This window comes from Mastigoproctus giganteus, chromosome 7, assembly GCF_048544385.1.
Source record: "Mastigoproctus giganteus isolate SK-2022 chromosome 7, ASM4854438v1, whole genome shotgun sequence".
Taxonomy (NCBI): domain Eukaryota; kingdom Metazoa; phylum Arthropoda; class Arachnida; order Uropygi; family Thelyphonidae; genus Mastigoproctus; species Mastigoproctus giganteus.
The window spans coordinates 25155341-25177730 of NC_143581.1; the positions used below are offsets into that span (position 1 = coordinate 25155341).

The 22390-nt window shown below is 34.5% G+C and overlaps 1 protein-coding gene across 4 annotated transcripts in view; it reads right to left on the reverse strand.

Moving 5' to 3' along the window:
* Daao1 (D-amino acid oxidase 1) overlaps window positions 1-22390 on the reverse strand; it is a 126997-nt gene that overhangs the window by 63844 nt on the left and 40763 nt on the right. For all 4 annotated transcript variants that reach the window (XM_090378736.1, XM_090378738.1, XM_090378739.1 and 1 more), the window contains exons 2-4: window positions 18329-18568; window positions 16337-16460; window positions 9596-9675 (exon numbers count right to left, since the gene is read on the reverse strand). In XM_090378736.1, the coding sequence (XP_090234862.1) occupies window positions 9596-9675; window positions 16337-16460; window positions 18329-18568 (444 nt within the window). The remainder of the gene's footprint in view (window positions 1-9595; window positions 9676-16336; window positions 16461-18328; window positions 18569-22390) is intronic.

A 22390-nucleotide genomic window follows, 5' to 3' on the forward strand; every position in this document is an offset into this window, starting at 1 on the left:
AATGCCTCTAAGTAAACCAATTGTCCTACTTAGCCAAGTAAGGTTTCCTCAGTTTCACACAGTTCAAGAGTTCAAGATAACCTCAAAAGAGATTTTACTTAAATTCAAATACTGTGTGGTTTCTGCCATGAAAACCAAGACAACCCTTTCAAAAGAAACAGTGTGTATTTTGATACAAAAAAGTTATATATACAAGCTAGAGTTTTAGAGCAAACAAATGAATAACAATAAACAACTGGCATTTGAAAAAATTTAGATGCCACTTTAAAAATTGGTAGCCACCAACACAGTTTAGTATATATTAAATAGAACATGAATGAAGAAATAAGAAAGTATAAAAATGGGGAAATAGTCTAGTGCAGTCCAAGGTAGCAAATGCTAAATCTAGGCAGAGCAGGGACAATAAAGCATAAGAGGAGAAGAAAAGGAATAAAAGAACAGTAAGCAGAGAACAGCAAGTAAAAGAAATAAAAAAACAGAAAAAAATTAAAATTGAGAAAGTTAAAGAAAGTGAGAGAAACAGAATGTGAAGATAATCGTTAACTATTAAAATATGCAATAAAAATACATAATAACATAAGAACTGATCAAGCAAGGAAGTTTCCACACAACTTGCAAAACCAGCTTCTCATGAAGTGCCAACAGCTTGAATTGCAAGCAAAATAGCAATGCCATGTATTCATATCTCGTGTAAACCACAAACCAATGGGTAAAAAGCATAAACACAAATGAAAATGAAACATTTTTTTGTTACCAATACATTTCAATATAAATGAAAATGAGAATAAAATTTTTAGATACTAAATAATAATTGAAAAAGGGAAATTTTTTAGACAATAGGTTTGTACTTAAGAAGAGTCGTAAATATCGACTTATGGCAAAGACAAGGGAAATAAACTTACACTGCAAAGATAGGTATATATATAATAAACTGAACAACTGGGGATTAAGCCACTAAGAAGACATGATGATGCTATTTTGTTTGCAATTCTGGCCATTGGTACCTAATGAGAGGCCGGTTTTGTAAGTTGTGTGGCAACATCCTCATTTGATCAGTTTTTATGTATTATATATTTTTATTGTGCATATTTTAATAGTTAACTATTATCTTCACTTTCTATTTCTCTCACTTCTTTTCTGTTCTTTTATTCCTTTTCCTCTTCTCTCACTTTATATATATACTGTATATACTGTATATTTTTATTTTCATTTATTACTATTTTTTAATATGCATTAATTACCACTTCCTTTCTAGCTTTTGTAAATATGATTTGGCTTATTAATTCAGCCATTATTTCCACTTAATTCCACTTAATTTATTAGGTTCCTAACATTCTTTTCTTCTCATATCGTCTTCCATTAGGCCTGGCACGTTGTTGTTAATAACTTTCCCATCTTACTGTGTCCTTTATCAATTATTTCTATTTCTTATATATATATATATATATATATTTTTTTTTTTTTTTTGTAGTCTTTTTGAAGAGAGTTCATAAATACACACACATACACACATTACATGATGTTAAAAAGAGAAACAACTTTAGAATGTGTCAACTTTCAACAGCTTAACCATTGCCTTAGAATAGGATAACCAGCTCCTTGTCCCTTTGTATCATTTTGCCACTGTGTATCACTGACAGAACACCATGAGCTGTTATAGTAGCCTGTCTACACTATTCAGTAAACTTCATGCTGGACTGTAAAATTTTCATTCTCCACCATCTTGAGCATGGTACCACCTAGCTGGTATGTTATTCTGGGATTATTGCTGCCCAGCACCATCTTGAGCATGGTACTACCTAGCTGGTATGTTATTCTGGGATTATTGCTGCCCAGAGCCAGAACTAGGGTGAGGCAAGCAGGGCATCAGCCCCAGGTGCACCATTTTAAGGATGCATTCGACCAGTTATATATTTTAAAATTGCTTCATTTTTGATTTAATTACAGTCAGACCTGTGTTTAACAAACTTCTTTATAACAAATTTTTTGAATTCCTTTTGGTAATTACATTTAAAAGTTTCTGTAGAATGAAGAAAATTTCCATATAACGAATGGATTAAGAGAGACTTAACTTTGTATGCTTTGTTTCCACCTCTAGTCTTTAGGCAATTTAAGAAATTAGAATGTGCAAATTAAGGGTTGATGGTATTACCATTCCAAAATGTAAGTGGAATGTAAAACGTATGCAGCCACCTATAAAAATTTTATTAGAAGAAATACTGTATTATCTTTGTACGTGCTACTTATGATTCCAGAAACTTTTGTTAGAGTGTAAAAAATTACAAATTAGGGATTTATAATTACGGAAAAAAAATCAGGGAGGAACAGTGTTTTACAAATTTCGAAAATAACAGAGAATCTCCAATTACAAACTTCTAAAAAAGTATGGGCCACTTCATGACATCACACCTCTGAGTTTTTTGGTTTGTCTTCCAGTGGTTAGCACTGGAGAACAAACAAAATTTTTCAAATATCTGTTGATATTTTAAAAAATATTTGAAAAATCATTTTTTAACAATTCTGCAGGATATAAATCTGTAACCTTTTACAACTTCTCCAATTCGTTCATGGGTATTGTCTAATAGAATCTTATCTAAATATAGAAATAGAGCTATGAATTTTTCTCACCCTGCCTGTAAAGCAGTGTCTTGCAAAAGGTCCTTCAAAGTGAGAAAAATTCAATTAAAATAATAGACCTTTATTGCATATTTTTAGTTTATGTTATAATGCTAAAAGTACTGTATTTCACAATATTTTGTTTCTATGATTTTATACTAGACATATAAACATAAACTATCTGGTTTTCTAATTTATTTGCAGTTATATGTAGGGATTACAATACCGAGATTCCGGGATCCCGAATACTGGTCATTTTTTCCGGTATTCAAATCCTGGTATTGATACAGAAATACCGATTTTTCGGTACTAATTTAAAAATTAATTATCCATGATTTATTCACATAAAAGTTATAAAATCGACAACAATAAATCATTACTACTGCTGAATTTGCAAATGAGGGATTGTTATACACAGTACAAATGCAAAGGAAACCTGAAAACATCATGAAACTGTAAGACATAAAAATCTTACAAATATATTTCTCTTAGTAAGTGCAGTGTGTATGGAAGTAAAGCACTTAAGCAATAATGAAAACAATAATAAATGTTTAGACAGGCTGCCAGAGCAGGTCATGGGGTTTTGTCAATGATATACAGGAATTTTGCTAGCAAGGAAAAGGAGGTGATTGTCCCTCTGTATAAGGCAATGGCCAGGCCATGCCTTGAGTACTGTGTACAGGTCTGGAGGCCTCATTTTAGGAAGGATGTAGATTTGCTTGAGCGTGTACAGAGAAGGGCCACAAGATTGGTGAGGAGAATGAAGAGATACTCTTACCAAGAGAGGCTTAAGTTCTGCAAATTGCAGCGCCTGCGAGGATCTGATTTAGGTGTATAAGACCTTGAATGAGTCGAGCATGCTGAATTCTGATGGGATTCTTCCACTTGTTCAGATTACAAACCTGAAGGAGCATAAATTCAAATTGAGGAAAGACAGCTGTAGAATAGATGTGTGGAAATTTGCCTTTAGCCAGCAGGTGGTTAATTGCTGGAACAAACTTCCATCTGTTGTTGTGGAGGTTGATGGGTTGAATAAATTTAAGGAGGAACTGGACAAACATTTAGAGGGAATGGTTGTGCAAATTTTTTTTTTTTTTTTTTTGGCTGATGCTGCATAAGTTCATACGCTTCCTTTCTTGCATCACATGCCACGGTTACTACTACTACTACTACTACGTCATTACGGAAACATTTCCATTAGTGACAGTAGGCCTGGTAGTGCAATTAAAGAATATGGTGAACAGTGGTATGGCAGGTGTGGAAGGGTTAAAATTAAAAGCTTCTAAACAATAGTTTAATCCCTCTATCACACTGCTACTTGAGGATGCGACACTTAGTGCATTTTGGGAAAGGGTGTCGGTATGGAGCAGTTCAAAGGTATTGTGAACAGGTGATCTTGAGGTAAAAGATGAAAGCATTTCATTGTGTGGGAAAAATATTCTGTTTTTCCCACCAAAGGAAGAAGAGTGAGTTTAAAAAATAACACTGTGATTAGGTCAGGTTTAAATTAGATAGGGGGAGATAGGTAAATGCGTGCAAACCCCTCTGAGGTTTGCACATAAGCTTCCATAAAAAAAAAGTAGTACAATGGGGCAATTGTAACTTGCAATCAATTCAATATATAAATAAATGAGAAGGAAATAAATAAGGTGCTCAGACCAAAAGAGGGGGTTTGTGGTTGTTGTTCAGAGGGATTGCAGACTTCCAGTGGTAGTTCTGGATTCAGTTTGGGTCCAGTTCTGGGAGTGTCCAGCTATATAGTGAAGGGTTTTGCCGGGCATGTTCCTATGCTAGAAGTTAATGTGAAAGTTGAATAACAAGCTGGTCAGATAGTGCCCCAGGTTTCTACTACTGCTGCAGTAATTTCCTTCAATATTAACAGAGAACTGTTCTCGAAATCCCGAAATATGACAGTACTGGAAGAGCTATATAGCAGAGATGCAGAGTTCAACTGAAAAGATGTGAGAGAGAGAGAGACATCACTGCACTCCATGGAAGGTAAGTCCTCTGAACTGTGTTGTATTGGAAATGGTATTTAGATAAAGTGGGAGATTATTTTAGAGTAAGGTTGAAATTGAAGAAACACGAGAAATAAGGAAATGTTCAGTATTGAGTTGGTTTATTGGTTGAAATTGCAAAGAAAGTTGATATTGCTAAATTAAGAGAGATTACATGGAACACTTAGCATTAAGTTAGCAACTTATGGATTGCTATGTGAAGAGAATTTATATTGGTGATTAAGAGAAATATGAGGAAATGATTAATATTGAATTAGTTTAGTGTTTGAAGCTGTAGAGAGAAAGTTGAGATTGTTAATTGAGAGAAATTTTATGGAAATGATAGCATGTATTAACAGATTAAATGAGAAAAATGAATAGATTAGATGTAAATGAATACCAGTTATGTATTGTAAGTAGTTTTGTATGATAAATGGTTTTTGTATTATATTTGTGTCATTGCTCTTGAGAAACTGACAGCTCACATATAATATATATACAATATATAATATATATACTCATGTGTGTGAGGGAGAATATCCCTCAGCTCCTAGAAATTCTAATTTTTTAATGCAATCAGGTAGCTTGTGGGGCTTAGTGCTTGAGGGGAGCTGCTGTACGAAAATCATAGCAATGGTCACTGACGGCAATACTAAGGTACAAGAAAATAAAAATTAATAAATGAATAAATAACCCCCCCCCCTCACAACTTAGATTTGGTTTCCTCACCAAGCTTAACCGTCAGTCCCTTTCTTTCGTTAATATGGATATAGTGCCATAAAAAGTCAAAAAGGAAATATATTTTATTTTTAAGATTTTTTGATATAAGATGTTTTGAAGATGAGGGAATAATGGGGGGGTTAAACTGCAACTGTCTACCACTATCTCAGTACAAAGCAGAAAAGAATCCAAAAGGACGTTTTCTGCCACTAATTAAATATGTACCAAAATTAGATCCAGTTTAAACCATAACACTATTGAGTTTCTTAAGAGCTCACTTTATTCGGACAGGTAGTGTGGATGCGTGCTTATTTTTTTTGTTTTTAGAATAACTGTAAGTTTAATCATTTTTGCTAGAATATTTATTATTGTAATAAAAGTTTGATTTAAAATATGAATTCAAGTAATTACTTCTTTTTTCCTTACTTTATTGCACCTAAATGTCATCAAAATTTATTGCGAAAAATGTTTTTTTTGGAATACCGATATTAATACCAGTATCCTGGTTTCATAAATTAAAAATATCAAAATACTGGTATTAAGATTTTGACCAATATTGTGAGCCCTAGTTGGTAGAGATTCAGAAACGGGTACCCCTTTCAAAATGGCGGCGAGGAGAGGAGGGGAAAAGCAATGATTGGCGGGTTGTGACTCCGCCCAACTGTGTTCCCCCTCCTCTCCTCGCCCGATGGATTTCAAGTGACACGCGGACGGCACTTGGCACAGCAACAAAAATGGCGGCAGAATTTTCTTCTAAACTAGTGTTTTTGTTAGTCCTTGGTCCCAATTAAGCAAAATTTATATGTATTTATATGCAAAGTTGTACCCCGACTTACGCGAATTCGACTTACGCAATTTTCGTCGGACCCACCTATCGCGTAACTTCGGGGTATTACTGTACCATAAACTTAATCTAAAAAGAGCAGTGCCCATTTATAACCATCTCTGTCTTCTGCCACTCGATCATCCTTTTATCTATAGCACCAACTCATCCCTAATGCCACGCTACTTCAATTTGTACAGCAGACTTTCATAAGAAACAGTATCAAAAACTTTACTGAAACCTAAGTATATGATCTCAAAATTATTGTTTGGATCCAGTTCTTTTGTTACTGCATCATAGTAGCTAATCAGATTGGTTGTACAGGATTCCCACCTTAACAAACCCATGCTGTGAGTTCCATATACAGTAATTCCAATCCTGTTAAGATAATCCTGCAATACTCCTTTAACCACAGATTCCATTATCTCTTAATCTTTCATTAAGATGTTTCCAGGTGTAATTGCTTTGGAACAAAAAGAATTTCTCATAAAAGAAATATTATGCTATTTATTTATAATTCATCATTTAAATTATTTTTTTAAATTAATTAAATCATCACTGACCTAGAATTTAAGTTCAGCTCACCTGATGATCCTTAAAATAAAAATGATTGTATCGCTTGGTGGCATGGTACCACATAGACAGTAAATCACATCTTACTGCTCACGTGACAAGAAGTGCTGTTTAATTGTAATGAAACATTAAAACAAATCATTGTAATTCTCTTACAAAATAAGAAATTAATGCCATTATGAAAAGACTTTTTAAACTTGGATCTGAAAATGCAAACCGAAGTTTATCTTGCACAATGCCTACTTTAGGGAAAATGGACAGAGTGATGATATTTGTATTTATCAACTATTTAAAATAGACTTTCAACTTACATAAGTGTTTTTTTTTTTTAAATTGCAAATGATCAACATCACTTGGTATCTCTCATCTGGCAAATTTAAATTGTATTACACTTAAACTGTATTGATGAAGATCCTACCCATCCACCTATGAGATAGCAATAGTCCTCAACTGTCTACTTGGATGGAGGAATGCAGTGCATTACAAATAAGTAAAATTACATTTTTCTTATGAGTAGTGCCATTTATATGTAGCAACATCAAAGCTATGGGGGTTTGATGGCGCATAAGTTGCGATGGTTATAACACAACACCAAAGCATCAAAAAGAGTCTCACAATATGAGAAATCAATGATGTCATGAACAGACTAAATTCTCTATCTTATGACAAATGATGAAAAATATTTTCGTTATGCCAACTCAAAAGCAACAATATTACAAGAATAAGAACTTATTTTGATAATTTTAATATAGCAAACATTATATGGCCTATGAAATAAACTTTACTTTGGCAGTTGAAATCCTCTTTGCCAGGATTTTCACTGCTTTGGTAATAAAATGATATGGTGACTTTAACAAGCTGCAAGTAGAACATGGCAATACTTCCATTTTTTTTCTTTTTTTTTTGATCAAGGAAAAGTGCTTATCATCATCAGCAAATGATTTATTATAGGAAATTTATTATGAAATAAGTAGGCATGGACTTTTCTATGTATTGCTGATTCAGTTAAATCATCAAATGCTACTATACACACCTTGTTAGTCAATCAGTAACAAATTAATAATGCCAATTCATTTTGGCAGTTCGTAGGTGGCATTAACAGTTTTCCTTTGCTCTTCAGTTCTTCCCTCGCTCTGCACCAAAGTTCTTGAGACCCAATTTGGCCATTAATTCAATGATTTCATAAACTCACTTCTCAGAATAGAGATCTACTAAACAGCCATAAATATTCATTGCAATTTTCTTCAACTATGCAGTTACTTCCACACTATCATTTTTGTTCAGTAAAAACAAGAATAAGATATAGTAAATTAATTATTGTAAATTATTTAAGCAAAATACAGTACAGTATAATAACCTACATTTTAGACAAGGTGAAACCATTAAGAAGGAAATAAATGTGCTACTTCTTGACTGCAGTTGAATATGACCTATGAAACACCCTGTGAGTCCCAACTCAATGTGAAACATACCACTGTAACCCACAGATGTGATTGCCAGATAAGTGCAGTTAGTTGCCCACTTATAACGTTGCTTGGTTATAAAATCAATAATATTGTGGTCTTCTCAATGAATTTATAACTGAATTTGATTGTAATTCATAAATGATGGGAAGACATTTAAAACTATAAAATTAAAGAAAAGCTATAAAATTCTTTTATATATCCCTTTCAAATAGTAAAATAAACTTCAACCTATTTTATAAACAAAATTTTACATCTTATGTAATTAAAAAAAGAAAGATGCAGAAATTATATTAAAACAAAACATAATTTTCAGGATGCTGTTCATAAACACAAAACAACTATTAATAATTTGACAATTACAAAAAATCACAAAAGCCTCTGAATTCATAAAAGTGCATTTATCACCTTGGAGTTATAGGTGTACAGAAGGTGGAACCAGTAAAATATCAAATGATAAGACTGAAATCCAACAACATCTTAATGTAGTAAAGAAGTGTCCATAAACTACATAAAGAATCATGTTGCAATGCACAACCTAATGAAGAGATCAATAACTACAAGTTGCACATTCAATAAACTTTATATAAGTAGATAACAGCTAACTGTAAAGGTTATCCAAGTAAATCATAATACTACAAAAGAACCACCTAAGGCTTACATGTGAACATTCAGTGGTGTTTAGACAACTATTCAAAGGTCTCTCATATAACCCCAGAAGAATTTCTTACATTTCAATGTTGAGTGCCTCTAATATAAAGAAAACGCAAAAAAAATAAAGTCAAGGTAACATGCTAGTAAGAAAAGAACCACCAATGGTCTAGTAACAACCTTTGAACTGATAAAAATAATTCTACAAATTCTGGGCAGATTTCCAAATGCATAGACACCTCAATTAGTCAAAATAAAATTCATGATGTTTCTGATACTATTGCTCCAGATGATTCACAACACTCTAGTTCTCAGCTATCCCATGGGATCGTTTATAAGAAAAACCTGCAAATGGAATAAGTTATATGCTTTCAATACGGCATGATGGGCTCTCCCTCTACACAGATATCTGAAGCAGTGTGAAAATTCGTTTATACTTTGCTCCTTTCTAGGTGAAAGACTTCCTCATTTACCATACCTCATATTAAGAGATTTTTGTTTTTTAAATATTATATTTGAAAGCATCTGTGGAAGCTCTTCAAGCACTGTAAGAAAGTGACATTCACACAGTGATAATGATACTATCCTTCAGCACATGTTCATTCATACTTAAACCAACAGTAGTAAATAATGAAATATTGACTACAATTTTGTGTGCATAATTTTAAATCATGAATTTTAGAGATACTCTACTTAACGTATATACAATGCTTCTAGGAATCATTTTTTAAATTATAAAATTTATTACCTACTTAAATTCTAAAGGAAATAGGCTCAACTCCCTTTTACTGAGATTTCTGTAATCTGGTGTTAATTCTTCAAGGATGGGATTCTAACATTAGAAAATATAAAAAACTGAATTACAAAATTATAACTTAAAAATCAAATATGAAATATATGTTACATAGCAAATAAGACAAATTGAGAACTCAATGCCAAATCAATGCACTAAAATCAGCATGACCATATGCATCAATTAATACAACATTCATGTGAATTATATTTCAGTGAAATAGAATATGATCACAAGCATATCTCAAAAAATATTAATCATGACTGTGTAGTTAAAATACATAACATACTTTTTAAAAAACTTCATACTGAAAGTTATATACAAGGAGTACCACTTATTCCATATTTTAATAGCTTTGACTGTAAGAGAGATATATCAATAATGAGCACTACACCACCAAATTCACAGGAGAAATTAATAATCATTATAAAAAAATTATCATAGTTTAAATTCATATTAAAATTATTTAACTGTTCTTCAACAAAGATTGAGTATTTTTATTCTTTTGGTAAGAAAAAAAGATTGAATTCAATAAAGAGAATTATATAAGAACAAAATTAGTGATATAATCTTTCTTGTAAAATAGCTTCATTTAAAAATATAAAATTTTGATGGCTAACAGAAGGAATTAGATTTTTTAATTAACTTTTTTTTATTTTCTATAATTAACAGAAGCAAAAAAGTAAATATCTAATTAACTTATAACTAATTAATTAGTAATTATTAATAATAATTAAAATATACACTTATGCCATGTTATACTGATTTAAGATATTTATTAAAATGTTTCCACTTCAATACATACTTTAAACCATTTGGCAATGTTTCAGGGTAATACTGAACCTTGACTTTAAAGCCTAATCAGAAATGAGACTACTGCCAACAGAAACTATAATGCTATATATACACTGCTCGACAAAATTAACAAAACAAAATGTCTTTCATGAATATTTTATTTTGAACAGTGTTGCAAAGGTGAATAACTGATATAATAGGCATCCTGCAAATTCCAAGTATTGATACACACAGTGATCTACCACCTTACAGAGCGGCACATAATGCAAATTATTCATGCCTATAAAAACACAGGTTGCAACCACATCACTTCATTCCCATTTTTTGGCTTGCTGATTGGAATAACCACATCATCTCCAGTACTCAGGATGTCAAGTCATCAACATTTAGATGACTCTGAGATGGTAGGCCATTGGCTGACTTGAAGCCGGGCAGTTGCAGGCAGAGGTGCCATGTTAGCTTAATGTGTCATCTTGGCACTATGGAAGTAGTTTCAGCAGACAGGAACCATTAGAAGAAGAGCTGGCCAAGGTTGCCGGAGGGCTATATCAACCAGAACAGACCGTTATCTCACTCTAACAACAAGACAGAACACTACAATGCCCTGTAATCAACTGTCTCTTGAACCCAAAACCACTGCAAAGCTCATTGAATTTGGTGCTACGAACACACAATTTGGAGCCCTGACAAATACAGTACAGTTCTGTTCTCTGATGAGTTCCATTTTAGCCTACAAACAGATTCTAGACATTATTTCATCTGGAGACAATGAGGAATGTACTATCCCTCCATCATCAGAAAAGGGACACTTGCGGTGGAGGCATTGTTCTCGTGTGGGGGGGGAATAATGATCAACTGCCACACCCCTCTTTGTGATTTTGATAGCGGTACCATAACTGCACAGTGATACTAAGAACAGATCCTCAAACCCTGTGTGCAACTTTTTAGGGGTGCGGTTGGCTCAGATTTTCTTTTCACGCATGGTGTTGTCATGCATGAAAAGAAACTGCACATAGAGCTCAAGTGATGGAGGAATATCTTGAAGCATTGAAGATATCCAATGACTTCCATGGCCAGCATGATTGCCAGTCTTAAATACAATCAAACATGTGTGGGACCCTTGGTCATCGCATTGCACGCCAACAGCCAATTCCTTGGTCACTTGGTGAGCTAAGGTCTATGCTGGCAGAAGAAGGGGCTTTGTTGCCACAGAAAGAATCTTATAGACGCACTTATATTGACAATGATTCACCACTGTCAGGTCTGTTTAGCTATTGGTGCAATCAGATATGAAGTTTTCCGAGCAGTGCAGACAGGTGCAAGAGTAGCTCATGGGATCTTGTCAATGATTTATAGCAATTTTGCTAACAAGGATAAGGAGGTGATTATCCCCTTGTATAAGGCAATGGTCAGGCCACACCTTGAGTACTGCATATAGGTATGGTGGCCTCATTTTAGGAAAGATGCAGAACTGCTGGAATGAGTACAGAGAAGAGCAATGAGATTAGTGAGTGGAACAAAGGGTTGCTGTTACCAAGAAAAGCTTAAGTTCTGCAAATTGCAGTGTCTGGAATTTGCAGAACAAGGTGACTCTGAGATGGTACCTTGTCCTTTTTCTAAACCTTGGTTTTCCAATAAATGTGCTAAGGCTGTCCAAGAGAAGAATGTTGCATATCGTAATTGGCTTGTTTCTAATTCTTCAGTTTCATTTTCTGCCTACACCAAAGCTTGCAACAATTGTAAAGCAGTTATTAATCAGTCCAAACTAGAGTTTGAACAGGCTAAGAGTAGAAAACTTGCTTCTTGCCCTAATGGTAGCTGAGCATTCTGGTCTCTTGCCAAAGCTATTGGCTGCAACTTTTGCCCATCTCTGCTCCCACCTCTGTCCAAACCAGATGGTTCTGTTGTCACTTCAGCCAAGGATAAAGCTGACCTGCTAGCATCCCATTTTTCTCCCAACTCATGTATTAATGATCATGGTAAAACCCCTCCCACCATTCCCAACACGCTCCATTCAATGCCTCCTGTGGTCTTCCGTCAAAAGGATGTCAGAAGGATTTTCATGAATCTTGATGCTAAGAAAGCTCCAGGTCCCGATGGTATTTCTCCACTTGTTCTCAAAACTTGTGGTCCTGAACTTACTCCTGTTCTTTGCCACCTTTTTTCACTTTCTTATTCCAAAGGTGTTTTTCCTTCTGCTTGGAAATTTGCTCATATCCAGCCAGTTCCTAAAAAGGGTGACAAATCCCTCCCATCCAATTATTGTCCCACTGCAATTACTTCTACTCTTTCTAAAGTAATGGAGAAATCAATTAACCACCAACTTTTAAACTACCTAGAAACCTTCCGTCTGATCAATAATCGCCAGTATGGATTCCGTCAGTGTCAATCCACTGGTGATATTCTGGCTTATGTTACCCATTTATGGACAAATTCAACGGAAAAGTTTGGTGAAACACAAGCAGTTGCTCTTGACATCTCAAAGGCTTTCGATCGTGTTTGGCATAAAAGCCTTCTAAACAAGCTTCCATCTTATGGTTTGCCAACTGTTTTTTTGTAATTGGTTATCTAATTTTCTCTCTGATCGCTCATTGAGGGTGATGGTAGATGGTTCTCTGTCTTCTAACTTCTCCACTAATGCCGGTGTCTCCCAAGGTTCAGTTCTTTCTCCCACTCTTTTCCTCTTATATATTAATGACCTTCTTCCATTGACTGGAAATCCTATCCATAGTTTTGCGGATGATAGCACATTGCATTCTACTTTCCATTTTGAGAAACCTTGTCCCGCTCAATCAGTTTCAACTTCTCGAAAATCTGCTACCAATTCCTTAAATGCCGATCTTCAGGTAATTCTCCAGTGGGGCAAAGACAATTTAGTTGATTTCAATCTTTCTAAAACTCAGTCTTGTCTTATATCTCGCAAAAAGGATTCTTCTGCTCCTATGCTTATCTCTGGTGACACTCCGATTTCTAGGCAAAATGATATATCTCTTTTGGGGATTACCCTGACTTCTAATCTCTCTTGGTACAAGCACATTACAAATATTGCTTCCTCTGCATGGTTTTTTAGATGGAAACACCCTTCCTTCATACGTATTTCCTGAAAATTACAGTCTACAGAAGTTCAGGTCCAATGTCAACAAATATCTTCTTTCATCTTCTCAACCTCCAACCCAAGCACGGTACTAAGTACTATAGGTTCTAATACCTCTCATGTTTGGGGTTTACATAAAAAAAAAAAAAAAAAAATCTAATAAGGTACATTTTTACTTATTAAAAAACTAATAAATATATAAAATTATATTCGTATATTTTTACAATGTAGTAGATACTGTCAGGATTCTGGCCTGTCGCGATTTTGGGCCAGACCCTATATGTATAGTGGCTATAGTGGCACTGTGTGTAGTGGCTGTGTTAAAATGTGCTCTCAATTATATTAAAATTTGGTGATTTAAGCATAAAAAACTGAAAATATATCTTACCATACAGAAGAAGACATACAGAGGATTCATTAGACGCATATGTTATATCTGTGTGGTAAATATTTAGGCTCTAAAATTAAAATAACAGTTTGACAATTATCGCAGTTGAAGAATACAGAAGATTATGCAGCAGTTAATGCCATATGAAAGGAGTGTAAATTTGAAATACAGGAACAAATATTTTAAAATGTAAGAAATGTATTCATTGGGAGTTAAGACTGTGCGAATCAGTATGAAAATATGTTTATGGTAAGAAAACATTGCATGCTTTATGGTTTGGGAGGAAGTTATTTTAAAATATATTCAACATAATTAGTTGGAAATATTGGACATTAATTAGACATCAAAAAAGGAAGGAGAGGGATAATAGCATCATCTTATGAATAAATTCATTGACTGAAGATATAATAACTACTTGTGCGAATCTAATGAATAATACATATCCATTTATATACATAGATGACCTCTTGAAACCAGGTGAAAACCAATTGTAATCAGCCTTCTGCACTAAGCAGGGCTCTGCTGTAGTCACCTTTCCTCTTCATGAGGATCTTGTGGGATGCATGATGATTAAAGCCAGCCCCTTTCAAAATTGGCCATGTTGTAGGCAATGGCATACCACCACATTATCTGATGCCACAGAGACCATAACAAAACCAACTCCAAAAACTGCTGTTAAAGGAAGACCTGCAACTAGGTGGAAGGATGGGATCAGTGAACCTTTGAGTGTGACATTTTGCGATGCCACTCACATAGCACATGATCGATGCAGTTGAAGGAATTTGTTGGTGGCCACAACAGCTCCTCGGGGAACTATGTGACTGGAAGAAGAAGAAGATATATATATATATAAAATAAAAATATAAGTAAAAAGAGAAAAAAAAGAATATTCATAGACTAGGGCTACTGATAACCAAAGAAAGCCCAATGGGCACGATGAGTGTTAGTTTTGAAATTAGTTTAGAGGAGAAGAAGAAAAAAAATCAGAGATTGAAGGAATATATAAAAGTCATAAAGAAACCATAAAATTAGTTTAACAACAAAACTAATAAAAGTAGGAGAGAAACAGAAAAGAAAATAGAGGAGGAAAAAATATTATGAAATACATTACGATAAAATAATAAAATACTACGGAAAGAGATAACATCATATAATGCACAACCTTGGTGTTACTGATCGTGGGTCATTCACCAAAGTTAAGGAATTTTATATCTTAGTTTATTCTAAATTATTTAGCATGTATAGTTTTAATCTCAACCCCTTTTGGCATGAATTTTATGTTCAAAACAAAAACAGACTCGATAATGTAATTTTTTTTTTTTTTCAATTTTGGCAATTGGTAATAGGCCAGAGGTTGGGAGCTTATTTAGAAGACTTAGAAGCAACTGCTAAAGTTTTACCAAAATTTTCCATCAAATTTGTTATAATTGGAAGGAAGGGATTTTTCATCCTTTGTAGAAACTGGCTGAATATGAGGAAATTTCCAAGCAGAAGAAAAAAAAACCAGTGGAATAAGAAAGTGGAAAAAAGTGACAGAACAGGAGTCAGCTAAGTAACACAAGATTTTGAGAACAAGCAGAGAAATGCCACTAGGGGACCTGGAGCCTGAACAAGCAGAGAAATGCCATTAGGGACCTGGAGCCTGGACGAGCTGTCCCTACTTCAAGATTTTTCAGAATTTTTCTAACATCTTTCTCTCAAAAGACCACAGGAGACATCAAGCAGAGTGTACTGGGTATGACAATTATTGGTATATGATCTGATTGTATTGTCAGTAACTGTAATCTAGAATTACTGATTACTTTGCCCATCTTATCTTCAAAACAGTTAAAATCCTTATAAGTACTAAACAAATTTTGATTTATTAAGAAGGTTGTTTCTTTCTCTAACAAGTTGGAAGATAAATATTCTGATCTAATCTCTTCTTGTGGGCTAATTAGCCTGCAACCATTATTATCATTTGTTCTTTTGATTTAATTGTGATTTAATTTGAGTTTTCCTTATAACAAATGGCACTTATAACCAGGGGTGTTCCTAAGATATGTGGCGCCTGGGTGCCAATTGAAATTTGGCACCCCCCCCTTTAAAATTTTATTCATATGTGTATGTAAGTTTCAGGTTTTCAGACACACCTTGAACATTGGCGCCTGGGTGCAGTGCACCCCTTTCAACCTCAGGGCAGCCCATTCCTGCTTATTAGAGTATATTGTCAAAACTTTCAGACTCAGTGTTCAGCAAAATTCAGAAATTTAAATATACGTGATAAATCTTCTATAAGTCTACTAATTCTTTAAGAAAAATTGACAAATGAATAGTTAAAGCAACACTCAAAACTGTATTGGTATAAACAATCTTTATTTACTAAAATTATATCAATCAGCCAAATATAAAAGTAAAAACACACACAAAAAAAAAATTCTTACCTTCAATAAGTCTCTTCCAATGCTACTTAGATGGTAACCTGAAACACGTTGAACTCCAGCAAAATTTGCTTCAGATGACTCTGAAATTCTCTGGAAATGTTCAAAACTATCTGTGCACCATTGCCTAAAGATAAGCATAAAAAATTATACTGCATTGTGAAAACTACACTATTTATCAGCTTTAAAAAGAAAACCGATATAATTATAAAACCATGTTTTTTTTTACCTTAATTTAGTTTACTGAATTATCGACCAATGTAGGCATCCAACTCAATTACTATCCCTCTACTATTATATGGCAACATTTCCAGAGCTTTTACTTTTAATTAATAAGAAAAAAAAATCTCAGGATAACAAAGGCTTACTTAATATAGCAAGTCAAAGATGAGACTGCAATAGCAAAACTATATACAGCCACTCCCCGACTTACATAAGGGTTGCATTCTGTGTAACTCTACATAAGTCGGAATTTCCCTAAATGCTTACGCAGCACTCGCAAATTTGATTGAAGCAAAAAAGAAATGTTCGACAGGGTATGTCTGCCAGGGGCAAAGGTTGATGACGTTGTAGAGCGAATATCATCTTTTAAGGGCACAAAAGGTGATATAGTTGTACACGTTGGCACTAATAATATTAAGAGTAGGAGACCGGCAGAATTACTTAACAAGTACAGGTCACTGTTGAACAAAAGCCGAGAATTAGGGTTGAATTTGAAAGTGTCTGCAATTCTGCCCAGACACGATAGGAGGGAGTATATGATGAGAGCCTTGTCGATCAATTCGGCCCTGGAAAGATTGTGCAAGGCTCAAGGGGTAGAATTTTTTTCAGCCTGGACTATACTTGTTAACAGGAGAGATTGCTTCTATTTTGTTTCAGGATTCAGGGGCACTTGCTTCTGAATCTGACTTTCCATCCTTATTATTAATATCTTTTCCATCTTCGATATAGCACCTGAATGCTGTTTTGTGATCACTGTTGATCTTAAATGCGTTGATCCTTTAACATATTCTTTTATATGCACACTGTCCTTTAAAATAGTATTCACTGTTGATCATCTCTAAATCAATTTTGTTTCGTTTCCTAGCACTACCAGCATTTGCAGTTGCCGTTGGTCCCTTTCCCTTCAACATTGTAATAAGTAAGTAGGAATGAAGAGAAGATTCTGAAAATGTATTTATGTTTTTTATATGATTCAAGATTTCAGTGAAGGGGAACTCATTTCATCATTATACCATAACGTAAAAACCCACACAATTCCAGTTATTGGCATTATTGCAAAAGCAATAAGATCGAGTTTACTATCCGTTTATAATAGATTGTGCTAACAGAAAAGCCCAATAACCCAGAAAGTGCAAATTGTTTTTATTGTTTTATGGTAGTGACCCCCCAGAAATGTGTTTTACAAAAATATCACAAAGGCGTTCAAAAATTGATTCTTATAACGGAATATATGATAACAATGAAAGTGTAGCACAATTTCCATTATAAAAATGACCTTTTAGATAGATAAATAGTTTAGTTATACAGTGAAAATTTCAACTTCCGAGGTCTTGGAATGAATTACCAAAAAAAAAAAAAAAAAAAAAAATGTGTTTACATTATGTTTCCCGATATCTCCATTTATTCCTATGCAAAATATGTTTTCACAATTTTTTTAAGTTTGCACCAGCCAACAAAAGTCAAATTTTTATACATTTCCATATCTAAACATCAGAAATGAATTTAGCAAAGGCTGGCTCAGTTACTGTTATAGTTGCTTTAGCATCGATTACAATATTAATATGACTTAGCATGGATGACGTTAAGATTTTTGGAACTAATTTTGTTTTTCCATGCAATTCTCTTCTATATCTTCTAGAAAACACACCTGCCGAATTTAATTGCATTTCTTCCATTAGATGCACTCCAAACAGCTCTAAATATGGATACAATTTAGTTATGGCCATCTTTTGAAAAAAATTTTAATTAATATGATTACTAACACAAACTCACCTCATAATTTTAATAGTGGGTCCAATATTTATTTCAGGTCGAAAAAGACCACCTGCTCCAGCACTAAGTGTTTCCTGAACAAATTTGTCAGCAATGATTGTAATATTAACATTAGGAACTGCATCTTGGATACATAAAGCAGTAGAGAGTCCTACCACTCCAGCTCCTAAAACTGCTACTTTTGGATGTGATACTGTATTATTCTTGGCACTGATTGCTTTCATGTTAAGTTCTCCTTTTCTAAAATAAATAACAAAAGCAGCAATTTTATATTTGTTATATGTAAATGATGCATTTGGAGGAAAAAGGTCATGAAGAAAAATTATACTGAAATAAATCTTGCAACTACTGATGAAACATAAGAAATAAAATTTTATTAAGATATAGAAAAAATATAAATAAAGTACAGTATAACAGAAACTTTATAAAGGATAGAAGCTATAAAACATAGAAAGAAATATACAGATAAATACTAAAAGCAAAAAAAATATACACAAAGAAGCTTTTGGAAAAATGTGCTCCTTTATCATCTTTGAAGACAAATTGTATGGCAAATCAACATTTTTCTGAACCAGAAAACATATCACACATATGCTACAACAGAACAATGCAGATTATGAATAGGAACAAAAAAATGAGAGAGAAAGAAAGGGGAGGGCAAAACTTAAAAAAAAAATCAGCGAATGAAAAGGAAAAAATACTACAGTGGGTATTCAGTTGAATTGTGACTGAATGCAGGCTAACTGCTACATGAATATTTAGAGGAAAGCAGTAAAATTACAGATGTCAATTAAAAACAGCAATGGTAATGAAAGTATCTGTAGACATACTGCAGAAAATGAACATTATGGTAGTAAGTGGAGTGGTGAGCTGGTGAGAGGAGAAGCAGAAGGGCAAGGAGAGAAAGAGAGATCATCAATTAGCTTATTAGTGATGGTGCTTTAAATTGTGACAAAAACAATCTGGTTCCATCTAATATATCAGATCTCAATTCTCTTTTTTATTTCTGAAAAAACGTTTTTGGATTTTATTTTGAATTCTGTGTGTCGTATACCAATGCTAGACCTTTTATTAATGGATTCAATACTCAGTGAATGTAATTTTTTTACACATGTATTTCCAACAAAAGAAGAAAACCTGGAAAACAACAATGGAGATGGACAGATGAAATTCATGAGTTTGTGATTAGTAAATGGATGGCCATTGCACAAAACAGAAGAAACTGGAAAGTTGCTGGAGAGGCCTTCATCCTGCAGTGGATTGAAAATGGCTGATGATGATTTCTAACAAAAGAAGAATTAATTCTGCCAAAAATAAAGAAAAAACATTATAAACATAAAATAAACATGAAACTATTAGTACATTACATTTTCAAATTTATAAAACAATTAAAGTATGCAAAAAGTCAAATTACACTTTTTTCATATATGGAGTTTTCTGAGGCAGATATGGAGTTTTCTGAACAGTGCAGACAAGCTACCAGAGCAGGTCATGGTGTCTTAGCAATGATATATAGGAATTTTGATATATATAAATAGTGGTAGAGAATGAAAAGGACATGGGGGTAATTGTGCAGTCAGATATGAAGTTTTCTGAGCAGTGCAGACAGGCTACCAGAGCAGGTCTGGTGTCTTGGCAATGATATATAGGAATTTTGCTAGTAGGAGGAGATCATTATTCTGTTATAAAAGCAATAGTCAGGCTATGCCTTGAGTAATGCATACAGGTCTGAAGGGTTCATTTTAGGAAGGATGTAGAGTTTCTAGAATGAGTACAGAGAAAAGCAACAAGATTGGTGAGGGGAACAAGGGATGTAAGGCTCAAATTCTACAAATTGTGTCTGGAGACTAGGCACCTGTGAGGTGATCTAATTGATGTGTATAAGGCCTTAAATGAGTTGAGCAGGCTCAATGCTGATGGGATTCTTCCGCTTGCTCAGATTATGAGCCTGAGGGGGCATAAATTCAGATTGAGGAAGAACAGTTGTAGAATAGATGTTTGGAAATTTGCCTTTAGCCAGTGGGTAGTTGATTGCTGGAAGAACAAACTTCCATCTATCATCATGGAAGTTGATAGCTTAAATAAATTCATGGAAGAATTGGACAAATTTTTTTATTTTTTTTGCCGTTGCTGTATAAGCTTGCTTTCTTGCATCATATGCCTGGTGTTGTTATTGGTTCTTAGGAGCATTAGTAACTAAGGCCATATTGCTCCGAGGATATGCGGTGGTCATTCCCTGACCTTTCCGCATCCCCGGTATTTGGTGGTCACGGGCTCGAACCCCAGTTTAATCAAGAAGCGTGTGCTACGCACTGCTGCTCCTGCCCACATGGCTACGAAGGCCCCATATGCCTGTTCTAATGCTAACATTACACTGTGTCACATGTCATTTACTCTTTGGCAATATTTGACCAGGAGTAGTCACCTAAAAGCATTCACAGAAGAAAACTTACAAAAATGTTTTGTTTACTGGTAGGCACAGTTCAACATTAAGCAAACCATTAGCCATAATTACGAGAGCATCCTTGGACTCAAGGGAGGCCACCATAGACTGGAGATATGCAAATGTATCCCCAATCCATAAACGGGGATCAAAGGGTGATATGAGTAATTACAGACCTGTTACTTTAATTTCTGTTATGGGTAAAATAATGGAGTCACTGGTTAAGGAAGCAATGCAGGATTATCTAGACAAGACTGCATTTATAGTTCCGAAAGAGCATGTGTTTGGTAACGGGAGATCATGTCTGACTAATTTGATTGGATACTATGATGTGGTCACAACGGAACTGGATGCAAACAATAATTTTGATATCATATACTTGTATTTTAGGAATGCTTTTGATACTGTTGCACATGGAAGACTTCTGTACAAATTGGAGCAGTATGGCATTAAAGGCAAGTTGGTGTTATGGATAAAGGGATAATTGATTGGAAGAAGACAGAGTGGTAATCAATGGACACTGCTCTTTGTGGACTAATGTTATTAGTGGAGTCCCCCAAGGTTCAGTGTTGGGCCCATTGTTGTTTTCTGTATTTATCAATGATATTGATGAAGGTATGTTAGGCTTAAAGTTGAAGTCTGCAGACAACACAAAGATTGGCAGGGTTGTTAATGACAGTACACTACTGCAACAGGATCTAGAAAAATTGAGCAGATGGGATGAGAAGTGGCAACTGAAGTTTAACACTGACAAATGCAAAGTACTGCATATGGGTAGCAGTAACCCCAGAGTAATGTACCAACTGTGTGGTATGTCTGACCAATTTGTCACTCTTTTTCATTCTCCACTACCCTATAGTAGTGGAGAATGAAAAAGACCTTGTGGTTTATTGTGCAGTCAGATATGAAATTTTCTGAGCAGTGCAGTCAGGCTGCAAGAGTAGCCTGACTGCAATGATAAACAGAAATTTTGCTAGCAGGGATAAGGAGGTGATTATCCCCTTGTATAAGGCAATGGTCAGGTCAAACCTTGAGTACTGCATACAGGTCTGGGGGCTCCATTTTAGGAATTATGTAGAGCTGCTGAAATGAGTACAGAGAAGGGCAACAAGATTGGTGAGTGGAACAAATGGTTGCTGTTACCAAGAAAGGTTTAATTTCTGAAAATTGCAACATCCGAAGACTAGGCACCTGTGAGGTGATTAGATTGAAGTGTATAAGCCCTTAAATGGTTTGAGAAAGCTGAATGCTGATGGGATTCTTCCTCTTACTCACATTATGCGCCTAAGGATGTGTAAATACAAATTGAGGAAAGACAGTTGTAGAATAGATGTGCAGAAATTTGCCTTTAGCCAGCAGGTGGTTGATTGCTGGAACAAACTTCCATCTGTCGTGGAAGTTGTGTGCTTAAATAAATTCAAAGCAGAATTAGACAAACATTTGGAATGAATGGATCAGTGAAATGGGAAGTTTTTTTTTTTTTTTTTTGGCTGATGCTTTATAAGCTGCTTGCTTTCTTGCATCATATGCCTTTACTAATGCTAATCCTGTAATACATGCTGTAGAATCATGATGTTGTGCTTATGCACAAAGTAAGAAAACTGATTGAAAACCCTGTA